Raw genomic sequence first — 21,039 nt, 5'->3', positions numbered from 1 at the left:
TCGTTAAATATTTGAAATTTCTTAATTTCTCTTAATTGCTCGTTGATTTTCTTATTTGATTTCCTTGTGGTTTGTATTTAAGCAATCGATCGCCTTATCATCGTATTTTTCGACTAGAAACCCTAATCGCACTTTGGACCCTCAAGGATCGTTTCTTGACTTTTAAGCCCTACTTAGCAAGCCTAGTTAGCTTCTAATCGGCTTAATGGAGTAATCAAACTAGAAAGTCATCTAGTTACTTTCCTAACCGTAGATGGACCATTTTGCCCATCTTGAACCTTTTGAACCCTAGACTAGAAATGGTTTAATTGTTTTATTTTATTTTTTTTAGTTTTATTCTTTATCCATTGGACGATAAATGTTAGGGGAATTATTATCCATTGGATAAAAGAAACCCATTTCTTTATATTAAAAGGATTTTGAAAGATTTAAACAAAGTACTATGATTGATATTTATAATTATTTTGAAAAGTACTTTTCAATTAATTTCCTAATAAAAGTACCCTAGTAACTATGGACCATTGGACAATAACCGTTAGGGTAATCTTTACCCATTGGACAAAAGCCTTTCCTTTATTTTATTTGGTAAGTACATACATATATATATATATATATATATATATATATATATATCACATGTGTATTTTCAAAAAGGACAAGTAATCTTTTTCAAAAACTTAGTTTAGTATTTAAAGTACCCGTACCTTATTATCCTTTGGATAATAACCGTTAGAGATTTTATTATCCATTGGGTAATAGGCTCATCTTTCAACTAAGTACTTATCCCATTAAAATAATATTTTGTTAAGATTCCCGGGAGTACAAAAGTACATTATTATATTAATTAAAGTACTTGTACCTTTTAATTGTTTATTGGGAGAATCTTGACCCTTTTAACCCTAGGGTACATTAGTACATATGTATATATGTATATAAGTACTTGGATGATATAATTTGCCTTAGTACACTTGTACCCATTTATTTGTTTATTGAGAAAATCTTAGTCTTTTAAACTTCTTTGATCTTTAGTACAAAAAGTATCTATTATTTTATTTGTTGTCTTGCATTAGTAGTAGTAGTATATATATATATATATATATATATATATATATATATATATGTGTGTGTGTGTGTGTGTGTGTGTGTGTGTGTGTTTGTACCATGAGAGAGAGAGGGAGAGAGAGAGGCCGAAAGAAAGGGAGAGAGGAGAGAGGAGCCGAGAGGGAGAGAGAGGGAGAGAGAGAGGAGGAGAAAGAAGAAGGATTTGATGTGTGAGCCTTGACATTGATCTCCCATGTACTTCAAATCTTTGGTGGTTATTCTTCCTAGCCAAATCTTAATCCCATTGTCCTCCTTTGTACATCTTTCATTTGTTTAACACAAGAATCTTGTACCATTGTCTCCAAATCTTCCAACATATCTTCCAAAGATCAAATCCAAGGACCAAAGTAGCCATGCAAGCCTACCATTTAGCCATTGATCTTCCAACCAAGCCTTAACTTCACCCATCAAGCTTTCAATCAAGCTTGACAAGTGAAAGAAATCAAAGATGTAGAGAGAGAGAGAGATTCGGTTGAGAGAGGGAGAGGAGAAGCCCTTGCCTATAAATAGAAGCTCACTCCAAGCTTAAATTCACACCTTCAAACCATTGCTCCAACTTCTCTCTAGAAATTCCATAAGTTCTTCCTTTCAAAGTTCTAGTTTTCTTATGTTCTTGAGTGTTCTTAAGAGAAACCACCAAACCACTTTCAAAACCACCTCTAGATCTTTTAAAGTAGCTTAGTTAAGTTAGGAAGTTGTTTCTAGGAAAAGAAAGTACAACTCTTTTCCTTTCGAAGCAAGCCGACGCCGTTACGCCGCCGAAATCCAAAACCGTAGACCGAATCTTTATAACCGACTACTACCGCCAAGAAGCAAGGTAGGATATCCTTATCTTCCATCCCAAGTAGTTATCTTTACCTATTTTTCCAAATATAGTCTTGTACCCAAATATAAGTTCGTTAGGAAGAAACTTTAATCATGTCATTTAAAGTAGATAATGTTATCTTTTGTTGAAAGTATATGAAATGCATGATGTTTGTTAGTAAGTGATTCAAGCATGTCAACTAGTTTTAAAATGGATGATCTTGTTAGATTGAATAGTATAATGAATGATTTCGTATGTGAAAAGTTCCACCGCGGAGTCTTTGCATGTAAACGGGACACGAGAACCAAGAAAGTAGAAACATGACACCTAGGGTGTGGAAAATGATGAGATGTGTTTTGAAACCGCAATGTGGCCGGACTTGGTAGCCCATTGTGTGTATGGAAACCCGCGATGTGGCCGGACGTGGTAGCCCATCGTGTGGATTGTGAAAACCGCAACATGGCCGGACTTGGTAGCCCATTGCGTGGATTGTGAAAACCACAATGTGGCCGGACTTGGTAGCCCATTGTGAAAATTGCCAATGTGGCCGGACGTGGTAGCCTCATTGGTAATGTGGCTTGGTTATCCGCGGAGAGGAGCCAATGCAAATTTTGTGTGCCAATGGGAACCCGGCGCAGCGGAACCATTGTGAGGATACTCGGGAGACCGGCGCGGCGGAACCGAGGTTGGGTGTGTAGCTTGGTTATCCGCGGTACGGAGCCAATGCAAATTGTGTGAGTTAAACAAATGACTTTTGAAAGATGAATTGTTTTGTAAATGAAATTGTTGACACGGTCTACGATGAGTTGCGTAGGAGAAACTCGGAGAATCTTGGACACCAACGATAGTTATATAGCGATTGCGGATGTGTTATTAATGATGTCTTTTGTAGCTGTGTATACACATATCATGTGGAAATCGATGTGATGTTATAACCTGTTGTTTGTTAGTTATGGGTTAGCGGGTATTGGATAGTTCTATTGAGCTTTGTGGCTCACGGTGTTGCCTTTTTGGTGACCCTGACATATTATATCGGTGGCGACGCTGATATAATGTGTCAGACTTTGTAGATGATCAAGGTGAGTCGTACACCTTGGAGGCCTTTGGAGCTGAAGAGCTGGCTCAGATGGAGGAGCAGACAGAGCTGTAGTTAGGAACCTTAGTTCCCTTTCGTTTGTAATAAAAGTACTCTTTTTAAGTTTCTGTTGTAATAAAGAGCTTGACTCAGTTTATTTTCAATAAAATTACTTATTTAACGCCCAGACTACATTTGATTTTATGAATAAAATATCCTTTTAACGTACCCAAAATTCGGGGCGTTACAAGAGGGTTGGTCACCGGAGGTGAATCCGGTGGTGGTGGTGGTGGGAGTTGCCGGTGGCGATGGGTGTTGACTTCTCGTCCTCCCTCCCTCCCTCTCTCCATGAACCAGAGACGGGGGTTGGGAGAAATTGATTTTTCAATTTTTTTTTAATTTTGGATTTTCAGTGGTAGACGCCGGCAGTGGTGGGAGTTGCCGGTGGTGGTGGCCATGGTGGGTCGACCTTCTTCTATCTCCAGTGCCAGGGAAGTCTCTTTGCAAAACAGAACCAGATCAGGGGACGAAAAAAATTCAATATTTTTTATTTATTTTTGGGCTGTTGCTGACGTGGCATGGGACCCACCCGCCACGTCAGCATCATGGGTTGGGTCGTGGGTGGGATTCCTGGTCTCTAGACTTTTCGTATTCGAATGGAGGGTTCGTTAACAAAAAATTAGTGATATAATAAGAATAAAAATGGACCCATTCACATTATTCGAAAAGTCAATGGGTCGATCAGACCGGCATGTTTAGGTCATGTATGGTAGCCATTCTATTTTCTATTTCTGTTTAAATTTTCAGAATTTTCAAAAGTTAACTTTGAAAGTTTGTTTGGTGCACTACTTCCACTTTCAAATTCTGGAAATCATTTTACTATTTTCATAATTTGAGGAAGTAACAAAACTCAACTTTCACTTTCATAAACAAAAAACAAGTTGCTCCGCTACAATTCCTTGGAGGTCTTTTTTCATCTCCTCTCTCTCTCTCAAACCCAGGCCATTGAAGATACTCTCTCTCTCTCTCCTCAATGCATGTATTTGTTTTTTTTCTTATGCAGGGCCACTACCGGCCACATACCCGTACTTATAGAAGGAGAAAAACTTTATAGTCAATAAATGATACTTATGGGAAATTGATTTTTTAGAAAAAGTAAAAACTGGTTTCATAAATTGATTTTTTTTTTTAAAAGTTGACACAAACATGTTTTCTGCTTTCACTTTCTTTTAGAGAAAGTAAAAACTAATTTTAGCAAATAGAAAATAGGAAACAGAAAAGTGGCAGTGTTATCAAACATAGCCTTAAAGTTCAGACTGGTTATATATTGATGACCACTGTCTGCGAAAATTATTAGGTAGTCTTTGAGCACGTACAGAATAGTGTCTATACTCCTTACATAAAATGCCGGATCCACATGTAATTTGTGGGTCTACTTCCTCGGTCTCACATGTTATGTAAGAGGGAGCACGAGCACAGTGCCAGCCCTAATGTTTACCCAAGCCCGACCTCAAATTTGGTTGCTCAGTTACTATTAAATCATAAATAATAATAAAAAAACAACTCCTTATTGCATTTTTTGAAGCAAATTCTTCAATTAATTCATCGCAATTTAACTAATCAAAGAATTCATTTTCAATTGAGATCATAGCCATCAACATCCTATTTATAAATATTTACAATTTCAATCAATTCATCTCTTAATTTAATTCCGGTGCTTGACTTTCTATTGCTCTAATACTCTCAACATGACATTCCCAAGGAGTTACCGACAATGCCTTTGGTGTCAAGTCCTTCACATATGTTCTAAGAACATCACCGATGTGTTGAACCAAATAATTTTCTAGACAAAAAAAAGCAAATGGTATGAATAAATACCTAATCTTTTTTTACAATTAACAACACCCTGTATAAACCCATGAATAATTTGACGCCATACAAACAACAAAACACACACATATCGGGCAAAACAAAGACAAAGACCCACACAAAAAACAAGATCGACCACACAACTAACATTATCTGCAAAACAAGAAAAAGAACAAGAGACAGAGAAAAGTCAATGCAAAGCACGGCGTTGAGGGATACGGTAAGTATGAAGGTCGTCAGATCGATAGAAATGTTCAGTTCTTTGAATGCACGATGCATTTTGTTCACAAGCAAAATAGTCTATCGCCATTACAATAATAAAGTGAAAAATACAACTGTGCTATCATCATTACAATAATGAAGACACATTAACAACGAACGAAGACCAAACTAGGGTCTAAGGAACAGAATACAGCATACTTTTCCGCAAAACATAAAAGACACAACAACTATACTGTCGCCAGAAGATAAAAAGGCCAACAAGAGGTCTATGAACGTCAACGACAAGCGAAGGCCAACAAGGACCAAAAGAATGGAACATGGAGTGGACAGTGTGTGTTATGTGCCTGCGTCTAAACAGAAATACAACAAATATTCAAAACTAATGACAACTAATTAAACTACTAATCAAAACGAAAAGAAACTACATCCGTGCGAGAAACCGCCACCGCTACGCTTTTAAGTTGTATCAAAGAATAATTTGGCTGACAACTATTTGTCATAGTTGCTATTGCGGTAGAAGGAGTAGTGTTAATTTATTTGTCATAGTTGCTATTTAAAATATGCTTCCCCATTCCGCTAAGATCCCTTAAAAAAAAAGTACTTATTTTGTGTTTTTTAAGAGGAAACCTTTGTTAGGGTTCTTAAGAAATAAGTATTTATTCAGTGTGCCATTTTTTATTGCTTAAATATTTCAATATAGATTTAAAAATATATGCAATATAGATCTTGCTTGATAGATCTCAATTAGTTCTATTATACTACAAAGTTCACAAAATCATGAAATTGATTATAAATTGAACGATATAGGTGATAAAAAAAAAAGGCACATATTTTGGAATGTAAAAATAAGAAGATAAAAAGTCAATGGCACATGGGTTCTTATTGAGTAAAAAATAAGTACTTATTTAATCTTTTTTTTTAATCGATAGAAGGGTTTATTCACATAAAGTATGAAATATGAGGCACAAATTAAGCACCAATCTGGAACACTACATCAATTCCGCTTTACGAGATCATGACAAGTCATTCTTTCATAATACATTACCTTTAATTTGAAAAATAAATACTTATTTAAAAAATAAGTACTTATTTTCTTTAGCGGAACGAGGTTGCTTGTTTTTTACTTGTAAATCTTTGTGACGAGTTAAAAGCCAGGACATTTGTGACAGCTAGGCTGATCACAAAAGTTATTTTCACAAATCTTAATGTATGGAGTAGTTATTTTAGTACTCCCTTCATCCTATTTTGTTTGTCCTTTCATTATTCGTGTCATTCTTAAAACGCTTATATGTCACAATCTATAATGTTTTCATAATTTTAAAAACTTTGTACTCCTATTATAGATCTAATTGACAACTATCCATATTGCATATTTTTGAAGATTCATATTGGAAGATATAAGTAAGAGGTGGTAAATGGGCGGGTTGGGGCGGGTTTGGACGAATTGAAATGGGTCACGGGTCGAATATGGGTGGGGTCAAATACGGGTCGATTAGTAAATGGGTTGAAATGGGTCGGGTCAAATACAAGTCAAGCCAAACCCAAACCTGCCTTACCCGACCCATTTTTCTTTCCTCTTTTTTTATTTTTATTTTTTTTTCTTTCCTTCTTTTTCCCCTTACTTCTCCTCTATTCTTGTTTCTATTAATTTGTCTTTGAATTTGTTTGTTTTGCGTCAAATTGTTGTGATTTATTGATTCGTCTCGTCGGGAGGAATCGGAAAAGTAAAAAAATTATTAGTTTCTATCAAAAAAAAGTTTGATCCAATTTTTTTCATCAGTTTGTGTGATAAACATTGTTTTTCCAAAGTTCGAAGTTATCTAAAGAAATTTGAAATTCTTTGTTTTCAAATACTAAGAGTTCTGTTTGAAGTGGAAACAAAATAGAAATACAACAAGAAATTCCAAATATTTTGGTGTTTGAACTTTTCAAATGTAAAAAGAAAATGTAAATGGTTTCAGTCATGCCATTACCTCTTTTTTTTTATCTGCAGTCATGCCATTACTTAAAAAGTCTGAAATCCCATTGCCACGGGGTGGCGCGAAGTTAAAATTTCCAATTCTATTGCCGAAAGGCGGCACCCGTCCGGGACGGCGCAAGATTGAAATTCCAATTCCATTGCCGAAAGGCAGCGCTTGTCAAAGACGGCACAACGTTGAAGTCCCATTGTCGCCGGGGACAACACAAGGTTAAATTTCAGTGCCGTCGGGGACAGTGCAAAGTTAAAATCCCATTGTCGTTGGGGACGACGCGAAATTGAAAGCCCATATATAAAAAGTACTGTCTGGGACGGTGCGGGATTGAAATTCTGTTGTATGCCGATGTGGTTGCAACAATGGCTTTTGTCAAAAAAAGTCAGGGCAGTAGCAAAAAGAATTGATTTGGAGGGCCTCCACGGCATTCAAACAATGTTTAGGAGTAATAAAACAACTCTTGTGCAGAATGAGCTTTTTAATTCAAACCCATATTGAACCCATCTAAACTCATGTAAATATGGGTTTATATGAATTGAACCTATATCAACCCGTTACGTAATAAGGGCAGATTGGGTTGAGTTATAAATGGACGGATTGGGCGGGTTAAAAAAATATAGGTTGAGATTACCAATTCTAATATAAGCAATTGAAAACTGATACGAATACCAAAAAGGAACAAAGAAAACGGGATGGATCGAGGGAGTAACAAATTGTCATAAAAAAGTTTTTTTTCAGTGACGACACTTAAATTGTCACTAAAACTGTGAGGTATTATGACAAAAGTTTTGATCGAAGTTGTCACTATATATTTTTAACAACACACTTTAAGTCGTAATTTTATCCATCACTAGCTAAAACTTTTAGTACACGGTTTTTACATTTAGCGACAATTTTTTGTTGCCACTAAGAATCAATTTTCTCGCAGTGCCGCCCACCAGGTGCCTTTTCCGGTTCACTTATCGGTCCGGTTTTTAAAAACATTGCTATAGCTTTCATAGTGATGGTCACATGACTCAATTGAATTTAATACCGAGCAAAGATCTATAGAGAAAGAGAGAGCACTCTTAAAAAAAAAAATGCTTAGAAAGTTGACAATTAAGAATACGCTTTCAAGAACGCGCGCTTTAAAGAATGATTGGCTAAGAAAGTTGACAATTAAGAACACGCTTTAAAGAATGATTGGCTAAGAAAGTTGACAATTATGTTAAGTTAATCCCTCAGTAGGAACCGCCTGAGGTACTCATGCCATGATATAAATTATTTACGGAGTATAAGTTTTTGCTGAAGGGCCTTGCATAGGTCTGACATTGATAGCCGTCACAGAATTTTACATTATTTACTTGGGGAGACTTTTCAATTTCATTATTAGTGACAGAATAATAAGAATAAAAAAAAGGAATTGGCTTGAAATCACATTTTGCTTGTAAATCTATCGCAGTAATAAGGTCGGAATTAGATCTACATTCTCAAGGCACTAATCACAGGCCATAGTTACTAATATACAGAGAGAGAGAGAGAGAGAGAGAGAGAGAGAGAGAAATGGCGTTGCCCAGGTTTGTGGTGACCAGGTCACTCTCAAACGAAAAGTACTTGTGTCCGAGTGGGCCAGATAGCTTGCTGAAATTCGAGGGAGTGGGCTTTGATAGCTGGGGCGCGCGAAGCACGAAGTTGTGAAGGCAAAGTGTGGAGGTGTATTGGTCCACATAAGATGATGTGATGTGACGCCGACAAATACTGGGGTTGGGAGGTGAAGCGCGGCAACATTATTGCTGCACAGGCTCAAGATGGAACAAGTGCGGCTTGTATATTGATCAAGCCCACCTACAAAGATGGTGACGGGGATACATTCGTTAATTTTCAACTTCAATGGAAATTGAAATGGTATTCCATGTCTAAAAACAGTGGGGGATATTTAGAAAGTGGAGAAAACATATGCGGAAGCATCGTACATGACTTCATCATATCGGATTGGGAAGAGTCATCACACGCACGCTCAAGTAGGATTACCAGAGTCTATGTAAGAACTGAAGAAACGACTATTAACGATGGTATATTTATTGCAAACACCAATATCAGAGGCGGTGTATCGATTGCGGACACAAATATCGGAGTTAATTGGTGGATTAACTGGTAACATGAATACCGGAGGTGGTGTTATATTGGTTGCGAACACGAACATCAGACCTGGCTTTGGAGGTAGAATAGTGATTGGGGGAAGGACCATCACAGGTGGTATATCTATCGGGAGGCCGTCTCCTTGACATCAAGCGTTTATTTCATCTTTTGTGTTTTCAATAAAACTGTAATTGCCTCTATGAATTGATATAATGTTATCCATGCGCTTGTTTTACTGACCAAGTACGGCCTGTTTTTATTTGTTGGCATGTTGCTAACAATTTTGTGTCTCCTTCTGTTTCGTTGTTTGGTTTTCTTTTAAAAAAAAAATTAGTGGCTTGGAAATGGGTTTAGTTTGCCGGCGTGGTGGCAACATTGAATTTTTTTTTTAAATATGTTTAGTCGTTATGGGCAATTCCTGCTATCCGCTTTAGATCCCCTCTTAGTTAGCTACTCTCTATATGAATTCCGATAGAAATTCTTATATACTCTCTTTCTATATTAAATCTTTCAATCGTAATTAAGATAGAGGGAGTTAATTATGTGGAAACTTTATATCCATCTCAAAATCAATTGGCAATAGAGGGAGTTAATTATGTGAAAACTTTATATCCATCTCAAAATCAATTGGCAATAAGTGGAGAGGTCCCAGATGTTATTAAGTGATCACCCATTCCACCCCCAAGCAATGTGGGATTCTATTTCCTTAACATCCCCCCTCACGTGCAGCCGCATTTGAAGTCTATTTCCTTAACATCTCCCCTCACATGCTGCCGCATTTAAGGTCTGTCACGTGTAGCCACTTTTGGATCCTATCATCGTGCAGCCTTTTTACTGGTCTGTCATCGTGGGATGTGGATTGTTAATTTTTAAAATGTGGGGTGGAACGGGCCCCGCTCTGATATCATATAAAAACTTTACATTCATCTCAAAACCAATTAGCAATGAGTGGAGAGGTCCCAGATGTTATTAAGTGATCATCCATTCCACTCCCAAGTAATGTGAAATTCTATTTCTTTAACAAATTATAGAGAATTAATAGATCGTTGGAATTAAATATACAATTTCCGAAAAATCTTTCACATTCAATCCGATTCTTTTTTTTTTTTTGCAAAAAACAAATGAGAGGCAGGAAAGTCAAAATGTGAAAAGAATCGGAACTTTATTGACCAAGCACTTTGTGCCTATTTTTATTTGTTGACGTGTTGCTGACAATTTAATTGTGCCTCCTGTTTTGTTGTTTGGTTTTCTTTTATAAAAAATTAGTGGCTTTGGAAATAGGTTTAGATCGAGCCGATCATCAATCTCAAATTAACTTCTTTTCGCCGTAAGAATTCATCCTTATCGGTCGATTTTTGTTATAAATAGTTTTTTATCCAATTTTTAGCTCGCTTCCTATATATTCGCTTCAGGCGTTCTAAAAAATTCAAAATTCACGGTAGCTAGCGACATGTTACTCCTGCTACGTATCGGAAAAGTTAAGCGTACAGGGGTAATTTGGTCATTTTATTAGCAGAGGGATAGTATGGTAATTTTAGTCATTTAAATTTACAGGAGTAATATAGTCATTTTAGTGTACATTGATATTTTAGTCATTTTAAATTTTAGTATATAGTATGTAATTGGGCTAATGGGCGGGTTGGGTTTGCTTTTAAATAAATGGGTCGGATTGGGTATGGGTAATTAGACTCATAATTAATGGGTCTAAATGGGTCAATGATCCATTAAAGACCCAACCCCCTTGCAACTTACCCATTTTGACCCAAACCCGCCCATTTGTCACCCCTAGTGTAAACAAACTATATTTGGCTAGTTTTTCAAGACACTTCAGCTGCTGCTGGCTGAGCTTGAACTATGTGTCGTCTATCACTGTAGAGCATGAGTTTGCACCGAGTTATGAGGTGATTTAATTTATAGAAATATAGATCAACATTGTGTTCATTTATGAAAGGAACAAGTCCTAAGAATGAGGAATGTTTAAGTTAAGGGCTTAACTTGTCTCTCTTTAATGAAAGTATTCCCCATAGACTTTCATTAAAGTGTTTCCTAGAACTCAAATCATACAGTTTCAAAGTATTTTAGAGATTCTGTGTTAATCTTCAGAAAATATCCTCTTGGTTCCACATTTTTTGGCTGGAACTTAATTTTCAACAATAATGTGCTCTTGTTCTTATAAATTTTATCATGTAGCCGACCCCAACTAATCGGGACTTGATTTGGTTGTTGTTTATTATTGGTATTTCAACTGTCAAGAAGCTATACTACTAATACTATTTACTGTAGTCTGTAGTTAAATCTTACATCACCTAGTGGCAACGCTCAACTTCCCTACAGTATTTTGGTGTACGGTTTACCATTTTCAGTTCTGTCCTTTTTCCAAGTTAACATTCGACATAGCGCAACCATTATATGAGAGGATTGATACATCTAAATGGGACGAAATGAACTTAAATGCAGCAAGAGTAGCAGCAAATGATGTTACAGAGTTCTCGTTTATTTTCACACCACGTCTCTTAGCTAAATGTATACTACAATGGCCTTTTAAGAAGCATCAACATATCACACACTGCATGCAACTAACTCTATTTTGCACCCAAATATCGAAAATATCTAGAAAAGACAATGGTGGAGTATGTATGCAATACTCACAATATTCAGATGCATGTTGTGTTTCCAGTGGCTGTTTTCTTTTGCTGACTATCCTTGCTATGTGTGTGAACCAATTCAATCACTCTTTAATATGTGGCCCTTTCACCAGTGAGTTGCTTTCAATGAATCTGGACCGATCTGGATTTCTGCTTCCTTTTTCATCCTCTGTTCACTTCTATCAAGTGTGTACTGCAACGTCATCTTCATGCCTCGCGTATTATCGTTTTATTTTTTGGGAAACGGGTTCATGGTTTATCGTTAATGCACTGTCTTCTTAATCTGTCCTTTTTTTTTTCCGAACTTATTTTCTCTGCCTTTTCTTCTGCCTACTCGCTTTCTTCTGCTGCGGCTCGATCAGCTTCTTAATTCCTTTTGCCTCTTGAGCTTCAAACGCATGACATAACATACATGTCAGAATAACAAAGAAAGAGACTGGATGTGGCCAATAAAGAGACTGATGTGCAATCCCTTCGGGGGTTGCCGGGTACACTAGCCATGAGGTGAGAGGAGAGTAGATGTGAGGAAAAATAGAGATGTGGGGGTGAGTGAAAAATATTGTATAGAGCCATGGTGCTAGGAGCTCGATGAGAATTTTTCATCTCACATTGTAATTTTTTATTTTTCATATAGTAGAATCTATCTCCCGTGGAGTATCATTTCTGATGAACGATGTAAATAATTGTGCTTTTTTGTGCGCGTTTAATGCTGTTACGTTTCCATTGCAGATGGGATCGATAAAATTTCCCAAACATGAAGTTGGGATATCATTCTATGGACTTTAGGTACCAAGTTCACTTTCTTAATGCTAAAAACATCTGGTAATGACAAAAGCTAGCTCTAGGTAGTATGTAAAGCGAGATGTATAAAAAATTAAGCTTCTATACATATCGCAATACCAGCCATCAAAAACAGTTGTCGCCCGGCCGAGGTATTCCATGACACAAGTGTAGCCTTATTTTTGGATTTGTTATCATACAATCCAGTACTGTTGGAAACAAATATTGTAGAGGATAATGGGTCTGACTCAAATGCCAGAAAATCAAAGTGTTTTCGATACAACCTAGAGATTAAATTATTTGGTGGAGAGGCCACCTTTAATTCATGTATTAATTAGATCATAACACATATCCACCCAACTAGCAAATGAATGGTGACATGGCTTAACCCAACATGAGAGAGAGAGCGCACTCTGATATACTGATCCCAATCGATGCACCACGTCGAGTTTTGATCCGTGTTGCCAACTGATCAACCACCTTCGATATTTATGTTCCCAATCGATCAACCACCTCCAGTATTCATGTTCACAATTGATCTACCACCTCGACAGCTGTGTTCCCGATTGATGCACCACCTCGGGTTTTTGGCAACATCTGGTACACTAAATTTATAGTCATGGTGCCAATCGATACAGGAGCACCAATTTTCGAGCTCCCAAGGCATATACCGCCTTCCATAGTCATGTCCCCAGTTGATACACCACCTCTGGTATTTGCGTTCTTGTCACCATCGGATGCTCCTTGCGGCTGATTGGGTAGCTGTGATTCCCCATCTGGACACGCGGGAATAGAAGACAGCTTTTAATGTGATATCAGTTTATTTTCCCTCTCTTCTCTGTTTATCACCATGACTAGATTAATAGCAACAAACCTTGCCTCGCAACTTAGCTTGGCAATCAGTTGCCTTTGCAAGCTTTTCATAGAGACGTGAAGTAGTATCAGGAGCACCAAGGGAGTCTGATTTCTCTAAAGTACTTTGCCGAGCTAAAAACACAAGCAAGGGGGAAAACACATCAGTGTTGTTGACTAATTCATGTTTTGCGACATGAGAAGCTAAGGAATCATAGAAACTCCATATGAATATGCTTCAGCACATGAAAGAACATAAGATAACTTTAGCTCAGGAAATTTTTCCATCGACCAAATATTTTCGTGGCCCTATGAATACAGAGTAAAATGTCGCGTGCTTTAGAATCAAAGGGCACGATCGAGCAACAATAATGACTTGCAACGTCTATGAAACTTAAATCAAGGGTCGCACCAAATTAAATCAGCACTATGTTTTGACAAATTTGAAAAGCAACCTTCTGTTTTTCCATGAACTGAACACCGAATGCGCCAAGGGTAAATGTAAATTAATGAACTTGTAACCGTCGGTGTCAAGAATTCCAGAGAAAATTGTGACCATTTTGTGCATAAAGTTTCCAAGTTAATCAGATTGGATTCGATCTTCAGCCAAAGCGTCAAACAAGTTAAAGGGGAATTTCTACCGAGATATATCCATGAAGCACGCTTTCAAACACAAAGAAAAGAAATGGGGGAGAAATATACCCCTTCCAGTTTGACGAGGTAGTTCTATGTCTCTTTGTGAACTCGATTCCCCCGGCACCTTGTTCTTTCTATAGAACCCCCATTTTATGCAAACAGCCACTAGAAGTGCTCCCATCGCTACTCCTATAGATATTACAGCTATGGCTCCACCTGACAATCCTGCTTAAATGAAAGGCAAAACAATTACTTAAAGTAGCAGAAAAAGCTCCAAGTAATCATCCATATATGTTGTAGTTAAGCAAGTCAACATTGAACTGGTAGCAACGTTGGCCAAAAAACCTATTCTGCAAAAGGGAAAACAATGTAGAGGAAATTGATTGACACTTCAATTTTAGTTATTGACACTCTACTTTGTTTCTTAATTATGTGAGATTACAAAACAAAAAATAAAATAAAAAGTGAAGTGCCAAAATCACATCATTAAGTAGAATATACAATCCACTTTGAATTCTTCCTACTCTTTTTCTTTCTAACTTCTCCTTTTCTAAGAGCAACTCCACTGCTTATCCTAATTTTTACTCAAATTTGAATAAAAATTTGGGTAAAAGCTTCATTTGATATGAAACAATTCAATAGGCAAATGCAAATCTAGGCATAAAATTTGAGTAAATCAGTGTTTCATTAATGGCATAATTATAAATTTGAGGGGGAGAATATAGCTTTCAAAATTTGAAAAAGGATTTGGTTCCAATCAATTTGAGTAAGAAGTTGTTTTGGGTGATTTTTACTCAAATTTGATCAGTTTGAATTCAAATTTGAGTAAGAAGTTGAGATGCTTTGAGATTGACAAATTAACGACCAAACTACTCCAATCCAAGCTCATATTTGATTCATTAATTAAAAGTTCTTTGAAAACATATTCGTAACTAAACAAAATAAGCTTGAACAAGTTACTATTGATTTGTTGAGCTTGTAATGTGTACCAAATCAAGCCACTCGAAAACAATAGCTCTCTCTCTCTCTCTGTCTCTCTCTAGAATCTGAAAAGGTTGGGTGATTTCTGGTGGCCTCTCTGATTGTGGGGGGGTTGCCCTCTTCCTCCTCCCTTGGGCCTTATATATCCCCATCTTTCTTCCATTTTTTTAGATCTAAGCTCGCCGCCCACTCTACCGCCGTTTCTCTCCTTCTAGCTTCACTGTGTGGGCGGCCGTCTTTTCCTCGCCGGTTTCTTTTGCTTGGAAGAGACCGGTTGGCTTTAACAGCGAGTTGGGATCGCGGCATGGCTCTTGCTCTCTTGGCCTTGGTCTCCCAACGGCTTATCATTCGTGAGTGATGCCGAAGTGGCTTAACGGCAAGGGGGGATCTTCAGGCTTTCGTTTGGAGCGGCCGTGGATCATGGTGCTACAGATCTGGTGGCTATCGGAGCTTTCCATGGGTCACATTAACACGGCAAGCCGGGTTGCGGTGCTCAGTGGGAGTCTCGCGGCAGTGTTGTCCGTTGTGTTCAGTGTCCAGCGGTTCTAATTGTGCGGCTTTGTGGGTTCCCTATGGTGTTGTGGTGACAGGGATGGTGACCGGCGGCGTGGTGGTTGTTGGCGAATTTGGGTCTGTTTTGGGTTTAAGTTTGGTAAGGGTTTTTGGGTTTGCCTGCTGTTTGCAAGTTCACCGACGGTCAGTTTCTAGCGGGCCGTCCTTTCTACGTACTGTAGTTTTGACCCGGGCTAATTGGAACGTACTGTGCTACACACAGCAATCTGTGCACAGATTGTGCATAGATTTCGTTGTGGGGCCTACCATGGGTCCCATACAAATCATCCAAGTCGTTCATTATATGTAAAATATTTTTTCAAGAGTCTCCGTAAAAAATAAGCTCAATTCAATACCTATAAGTGCTTCATCCAACCATCTAACTTTTCATTCAGATTTTCGGATAATGAAAAGTTATACGATTGGATCGAGCATCTATAGGTATCGGATTGAGATTATTTTTTACGGGAACCCTTAAAAAAATATTTTACATTTAATGAATGGCTCGGATGATTTGTATGGGACCTGTGGTGGGCCCCACAACAAAATCTGTACACAATCTGTGCACAGATATTGTATGTGTATGCAGACTTTCTGAATTGGAACTCAGATGGTGCTCCGGTGATGGTGGGTTGTTTTGTCTGGTCTCGCGTTGCCAATGGGCTTTTGTTGGCAGTAAGCTATTGTTTTCTGAGTTGAATGTATTATCTTCGGCCTATATAGATGGACTTTGTAGTGTTTTTTATTGGCTTCTTGCCAATTGTAGGGATTGGATAGACGATTGCTCTTTGAACATGATATTATTTCTTTAGTCTTATTAGTCTTGTAATAATTTCAAGATTAATGAAATTTTTTTACCGATCAAAAAAAATCAAGCCACTCGAGATCAATATGTGATTTAGCTCTACCAAAAAAAAAAGATTATGCTGATTAAAAAAAATTCAGATTATGGGTACCAATCAATCGGTAATCACCTATTCGGTATCGATCGGCGATCGGTAAGCACCAATTCTATACAGACTCTTTTTGTGGGGTCCATCTCAGGTCCCACACATAATTTGAGATTTCATGGGACTAACTTTTTGAAACAAAGGGAAATGTTTTTTTTATAAAAATTACACCAACTCTTAATTACGCATACCATTTTATATAGCCTTTAAATAACAATTATTAGAACATCTCCCTTATATAGCCTTATATATAAAAATTACACATACCATTTTATATAGCCACTTAATTTTTTTCCTTAAGAAAATCGCACCTTCTTGGATCATGCATCTATTTTATGTTAATGCCATAAGTTAGTGAACATGTGTTCCCACGTATATCTCATTTACTAATAGCTAGTATCGTCTTCTCCGCCGTGTTCTAAAAAGCCCGTTATAGGGGGCCTTATGAATTTCTTTTAACAGTATAAAACTATTGTTGGAAAAAATTTATGAAGCAAGGTATATTCATTTTTCTATTTGTTAACTATATAAATCTTGTCTGTGAAAAAAAAAACTACATAAATCTGTTAAAAGGAAGATACCCTATTATAATTGCAGAGAAAAATTACAAAAGCGAAGCGAACATACTATGATGTGGAGTGTAAGGTGGCGTGGAATTTGTCCAAACTGATGTTGCATTCGCAGTCGCAGGTGTAGGAGGAGGAGCAGGAGGACTATTAGTACCAAAAATCGCCTCAGGCATAAGCACCTTGTCAATCTGGTAAACCTCGGTAGGATAAGTAGTTAGGTTCACTGCAGTGAGCACTTGGGCGCTGCTCGAACTGGAGACGTTCACGTAAAGGGTATCCGACACAAATGTGATATTCAAAGTGTACTGGCCTCCAGCCATTGTGGTGACAGGGCTAAGTTGGCATAGGGTATTTATGTCTGATGACGTATCGCCGAAATACTGTGGGAGGGCATGGGAGAGAATAAGTGACTGGAGCTGGGCTAAAGAGAGGTTTCCCCAAGGGACGTTGTCGCTGGCAAAGGCGGCGTCGTTTGGGGCAAAGAGGGTTAGTCCGGTCTGAGTGTTGGCTTGCGTTTGCAAGATTTCGATGACATTCTCCGTCTGGAGGAGGCTGAGGAAGGTGAGGAGGTGGACGTTGGGAGAGGAGAGTATGTCGGTTACGTTAACGAAAGTTTCGGAATATGCTGATGGAGAAAAATTCAGGACTAATGTGATGGTAACAATGAAGAACATCAGAGTGAAATCCATCATCTTTCCCTAGCCCTTAGTACTCTTCAACTTCCTGTAAAAGACCAAATCCCATATAGTGTTAGATCTCAGATTATTAACACAAACCATTAATTGCATAAAACCACAGAACATGGGAGGAAATTTTCTCGTTCCTAGTAAGAACCGTTAATTCCCACAAGATCATCATTTATCCAAATTGTGCAATGTACTCCATCCGTCCTAATTTGTTTGTCCAATTTCGATATACGTGCCCTTTAAAAAATTATCTATCTCACAATTCATAATGTTGTACACAATTTTGAAAATATCGTATTATAAACTAAATCGAGATCTATCAAACAAGATCCATATTGCAAATACAAAACATTTTATACCGAAACATATAGACAATTTTGTAGAAGGTCCCAATAGTAAAAAGGGACAAACAAATTGGGATGGAGGGAGTAGCTTCTAAGAAACTCTAATCAGAGGCGGTCGTACATGGATCATTTCATGGTCACATGAACACCCAAAAAAAATTATTTCAAAAAGGTCAGCCCCAATACTGTCTACTACGCGCAATACAACAACTTAAAAAAAGTTTAAAATTTTGTTAAATACTATAGTGTATATTTTTAACTTCTCATTTTGCCTCATAGTTAATTGTTTTAGAATAGAGGTTACATTTGTTGTTCGCACTATTTATACTAATATGCGAGGTTTTGCACCTATATTATTGGTCAATACATGCACCAACTAGTAGAGTTAAAGTAATTTATGAACACCCTATTATAAATTTGCCGCCACTGACTCTAATCTGTATGGATCTATGGTTTTTGGCCTGAACAAGTGAGCATCGATAGGAAACTGAAATTTTATCACTTTTCAACTCATAAAAAACGACCCTAATTCACTACAAGAAAAACCGGATTAAACAGCGTTTGGAACGCGGCGCTTGTACGGGCGCCGTCACAGAGAATAAAAGTGGCGTTCCAAAAATGCCGACTTAGTTTTCCACTGACTTAGGCCCCGTTTGGTTAAATAAGTCAACTGGCTTTTTTTTTTTGTCCTTATTTAAATTTTTTTTCATATTTGTTAATTTTTTGTCAACTTTTTGGGGATTATGACGAGAAGAATCGAAAAGGTAAAAAATTATAATCGAAATCCAATTTTTTTTTAATAAAGACGAAAAAATTGGCTTATAGCCAAACGGGGCCTTAACGCCTCAGTCTAACAGAAGCACATGCGTAAAGTTAAACCTCATTCCGTCAAGCACACGCGTCAACCTAAGTTCGACCATCTCTCTCCTTTTTCTTCCTTTGATCTTCAATCGCTAACCTCCCTCAATTGACCGAAATCTTCTCTCTTCCGTCGATCGATTCGTTCTATCTATACTCTATCACTCTCTTATCGATTTCTATTTGCAATCGCTTCGATCGAAGCTATACGGTTGTGGTTACAATTGAAGGCTTCATGACTCACCATATCGGAGCCCTAACTGGTCGCATCCACTACAAGAAATTTGGGATCTCCCAAGGGTTTTTTTAGTAATGCTTAGAAAAACCGTTGATATAGATGGTGTATAGTGACGGTTTGCAAAACGTTACTAGAAACAGGATTATAGTGACGGTTTTTAATAATTGTTACTAAAAACTGGACTATAGCAACAGTTTCCAATAACCGTTACTATAAACCAAACTATAGCGACGGTTTTTAATAACCGTTATTGATAAGTATAATCTAACCTCCCAAGGTCAGCTCAGGTAATTAAGCCCAGCACAACGCAAAGGGCCATGTAGAGGGCCCAATAATGCGGAGCTTAGCTCAGTAGACCAGCCCAGGGGCAGAGGTCAACCTACGATCACAGCTCATGTCCAGCTCAGCCAAGGAGCTAAGCTCAAGAAATGTTACATCCAGCTTGGTCTTAGAGCTGGAAGTGTAAGAGAAGTGGTAACCTGAAGCCAATCACTATAAAGTACTCTACGGAGGGAATTCATAGAGTCCAAAGGACTCCTGAAGCAACCAAGGTCTAATCCACCAGTAAAGGATAAGTACTAGAGATTCCAAAGGATAAACCTCTATACGTCACAAGGACTCTTAACCTAGAGAAGAGTCAAAGAGTCCTGAGCTAGGAAGGACACTCCAAAGCTCATCAATCCCATTATGTATGGATAAACCCAAAAGGTCCCAGTTCTAATAGAAATCCTTGCACCATAAGGACTCACAATATCAATCGCAGAGTTCAAAGGTGAGGGGATTCCTCAAACCTGATAAAGGTTAAAGGAGTCCTAAGGTGAGGAGGAAACTCCAACACCTATCTATACCCGCCACGTGCGGATGAGACTTAAGAGTCCCAGTCGTAAAGGATTCCTCCCAAGATGCCTATATAAAGATCATATCTCCATATCACAAAGGTATGAGACTCATACACAATAAACTCAACTCTCACTATATCTCTACTGACTTAGGCATCGGAGGGGTGATGGCAACAGCCACGCCGGTGCCCATAGTTTACCTTTTCTATTTTGAAGGTCATTAATCGAGCCCGTCGGAAACCACCTCACCCCGTTGGAGGATCAGGTGAGCGGCCGAAGGACCTCTTTTCCGAAGGTGCTGGAACCGCTTCATCAGCTACTAAAAAATTGGATTAAGAAAAATCTGGATAATATAGTATAAATATTAGTAGGTGCTTCATTTTACACAAGTATTGTGCTAGCCCAGTTGGTTCACGCGTGCGCACAAGAATGTGAGGTCCTAGGTTCAATTTCTAGGAGGAGCAAAATTTGTTGCACGGTGCCCCATGCGGGCGACACGAGGTTGACATGTCAGCGCCATGTGGGTGACGTGTGGGTGCCACATGGCCATTACATCCCACAACGGGGATTTTTCAAATAAAAAATAAAAAATTTTGTCATTAGCAACGGTTATAAGCATCGCTAAAGAAACCATTACTAAAAAAAATCTGTACCAATGCTCATCAAAACCGTCGCTATACCTCTACAGTGACAGATATATTGCGACGGTTGGTGAACCGTTGGTATAGCCTTTGGCAACGTTTTTTAAGTTCTTTAGTGACGCTTTTGACAGTTGCTAGATCCCGACTTTCTTGTAGCGATCATTCTCTACATGGAACTAAGAGGCTTCATGGTTGCGGTTTCCAAGCCATTTTTACGAGGTTTTGAACTCTGCTCTTTATTTGTTTCCTTTCTATTTTCAATCCCTTCAATCGGATCAGAGCCCTAACTTGCCAGTCGACAGATC

General features: G+C 38.0%; 2 protein-coding genes and 1 long non-coding RNA gene across 4 annotated transcripts in view; 1 reads left to right on the top strand and 2 right to left on the bottom strand.

The window, feature by feature from the left end:
- The window catches only part of LOC131326978 (uncharacterized), a 49,962-nt gene extending 34,034 nt beyond the window's left edge, over positions 1 to 15,928 (bottom strand). Inside the window, exons 1-3 of the long non-coding RNA XR_009200142.1 lie at positions 15,066 to 15,928; positions 14,143 to 14,301; positions 13,001 to 13,575 (exon numbers count right to left, since the gene is read on the bottom strand). This is a non-coding gene — a long non-coding RNA (uncharacterized LOC131326978). The remainder of the gene's footprint in view (positions 1 to 13,000; positions 13,576 to 14,142; positions 14,302 to 15,065) is intronic.
- The window catches only part of LOC131326967 (uncharacterized), a 145,411-nt gene that overhangs the window by 23,612 nt on the left and 100,760 nt on the right, over positions 1 to 21,039 (top strand). The window lies entirely within an intron of this gene.
- LOC131327511 (fasciclin-like arabinogalactan protein 7) lies at positions 17,164 to 17,820 on the bottom strand. Its single transcript, XM_058360672.1, has one exon. It carries the CDS (start codon positions 17,818 to 17,820, stop codon positions 17,164 to 17,166), a length of 657 nt encoding a protein of 218 aa, XP_058216655.1.

The sequence above is a fragment of the Rhododendron vialii genome, chromosome 5a, assembly GCF_030253575.1.
Source record: "Rhododendron vialii isolate Sample 1 chromosome 5a, ASM3025357v1".
In the NCBI taxonomy this organism is placed as follows: domain Eukaryota; kingdom Viridiplantae; phylum Streptophyta; class Magnoliopsida; order Ericales; family Ericaceae; genus Rhododendron; species Rhododendron vialii.
The sequence above is the reverse complement of the archived record's forward strand: the minus strand, read 5'-3'. Positions and strand labels throughout refer to the sequence as shown.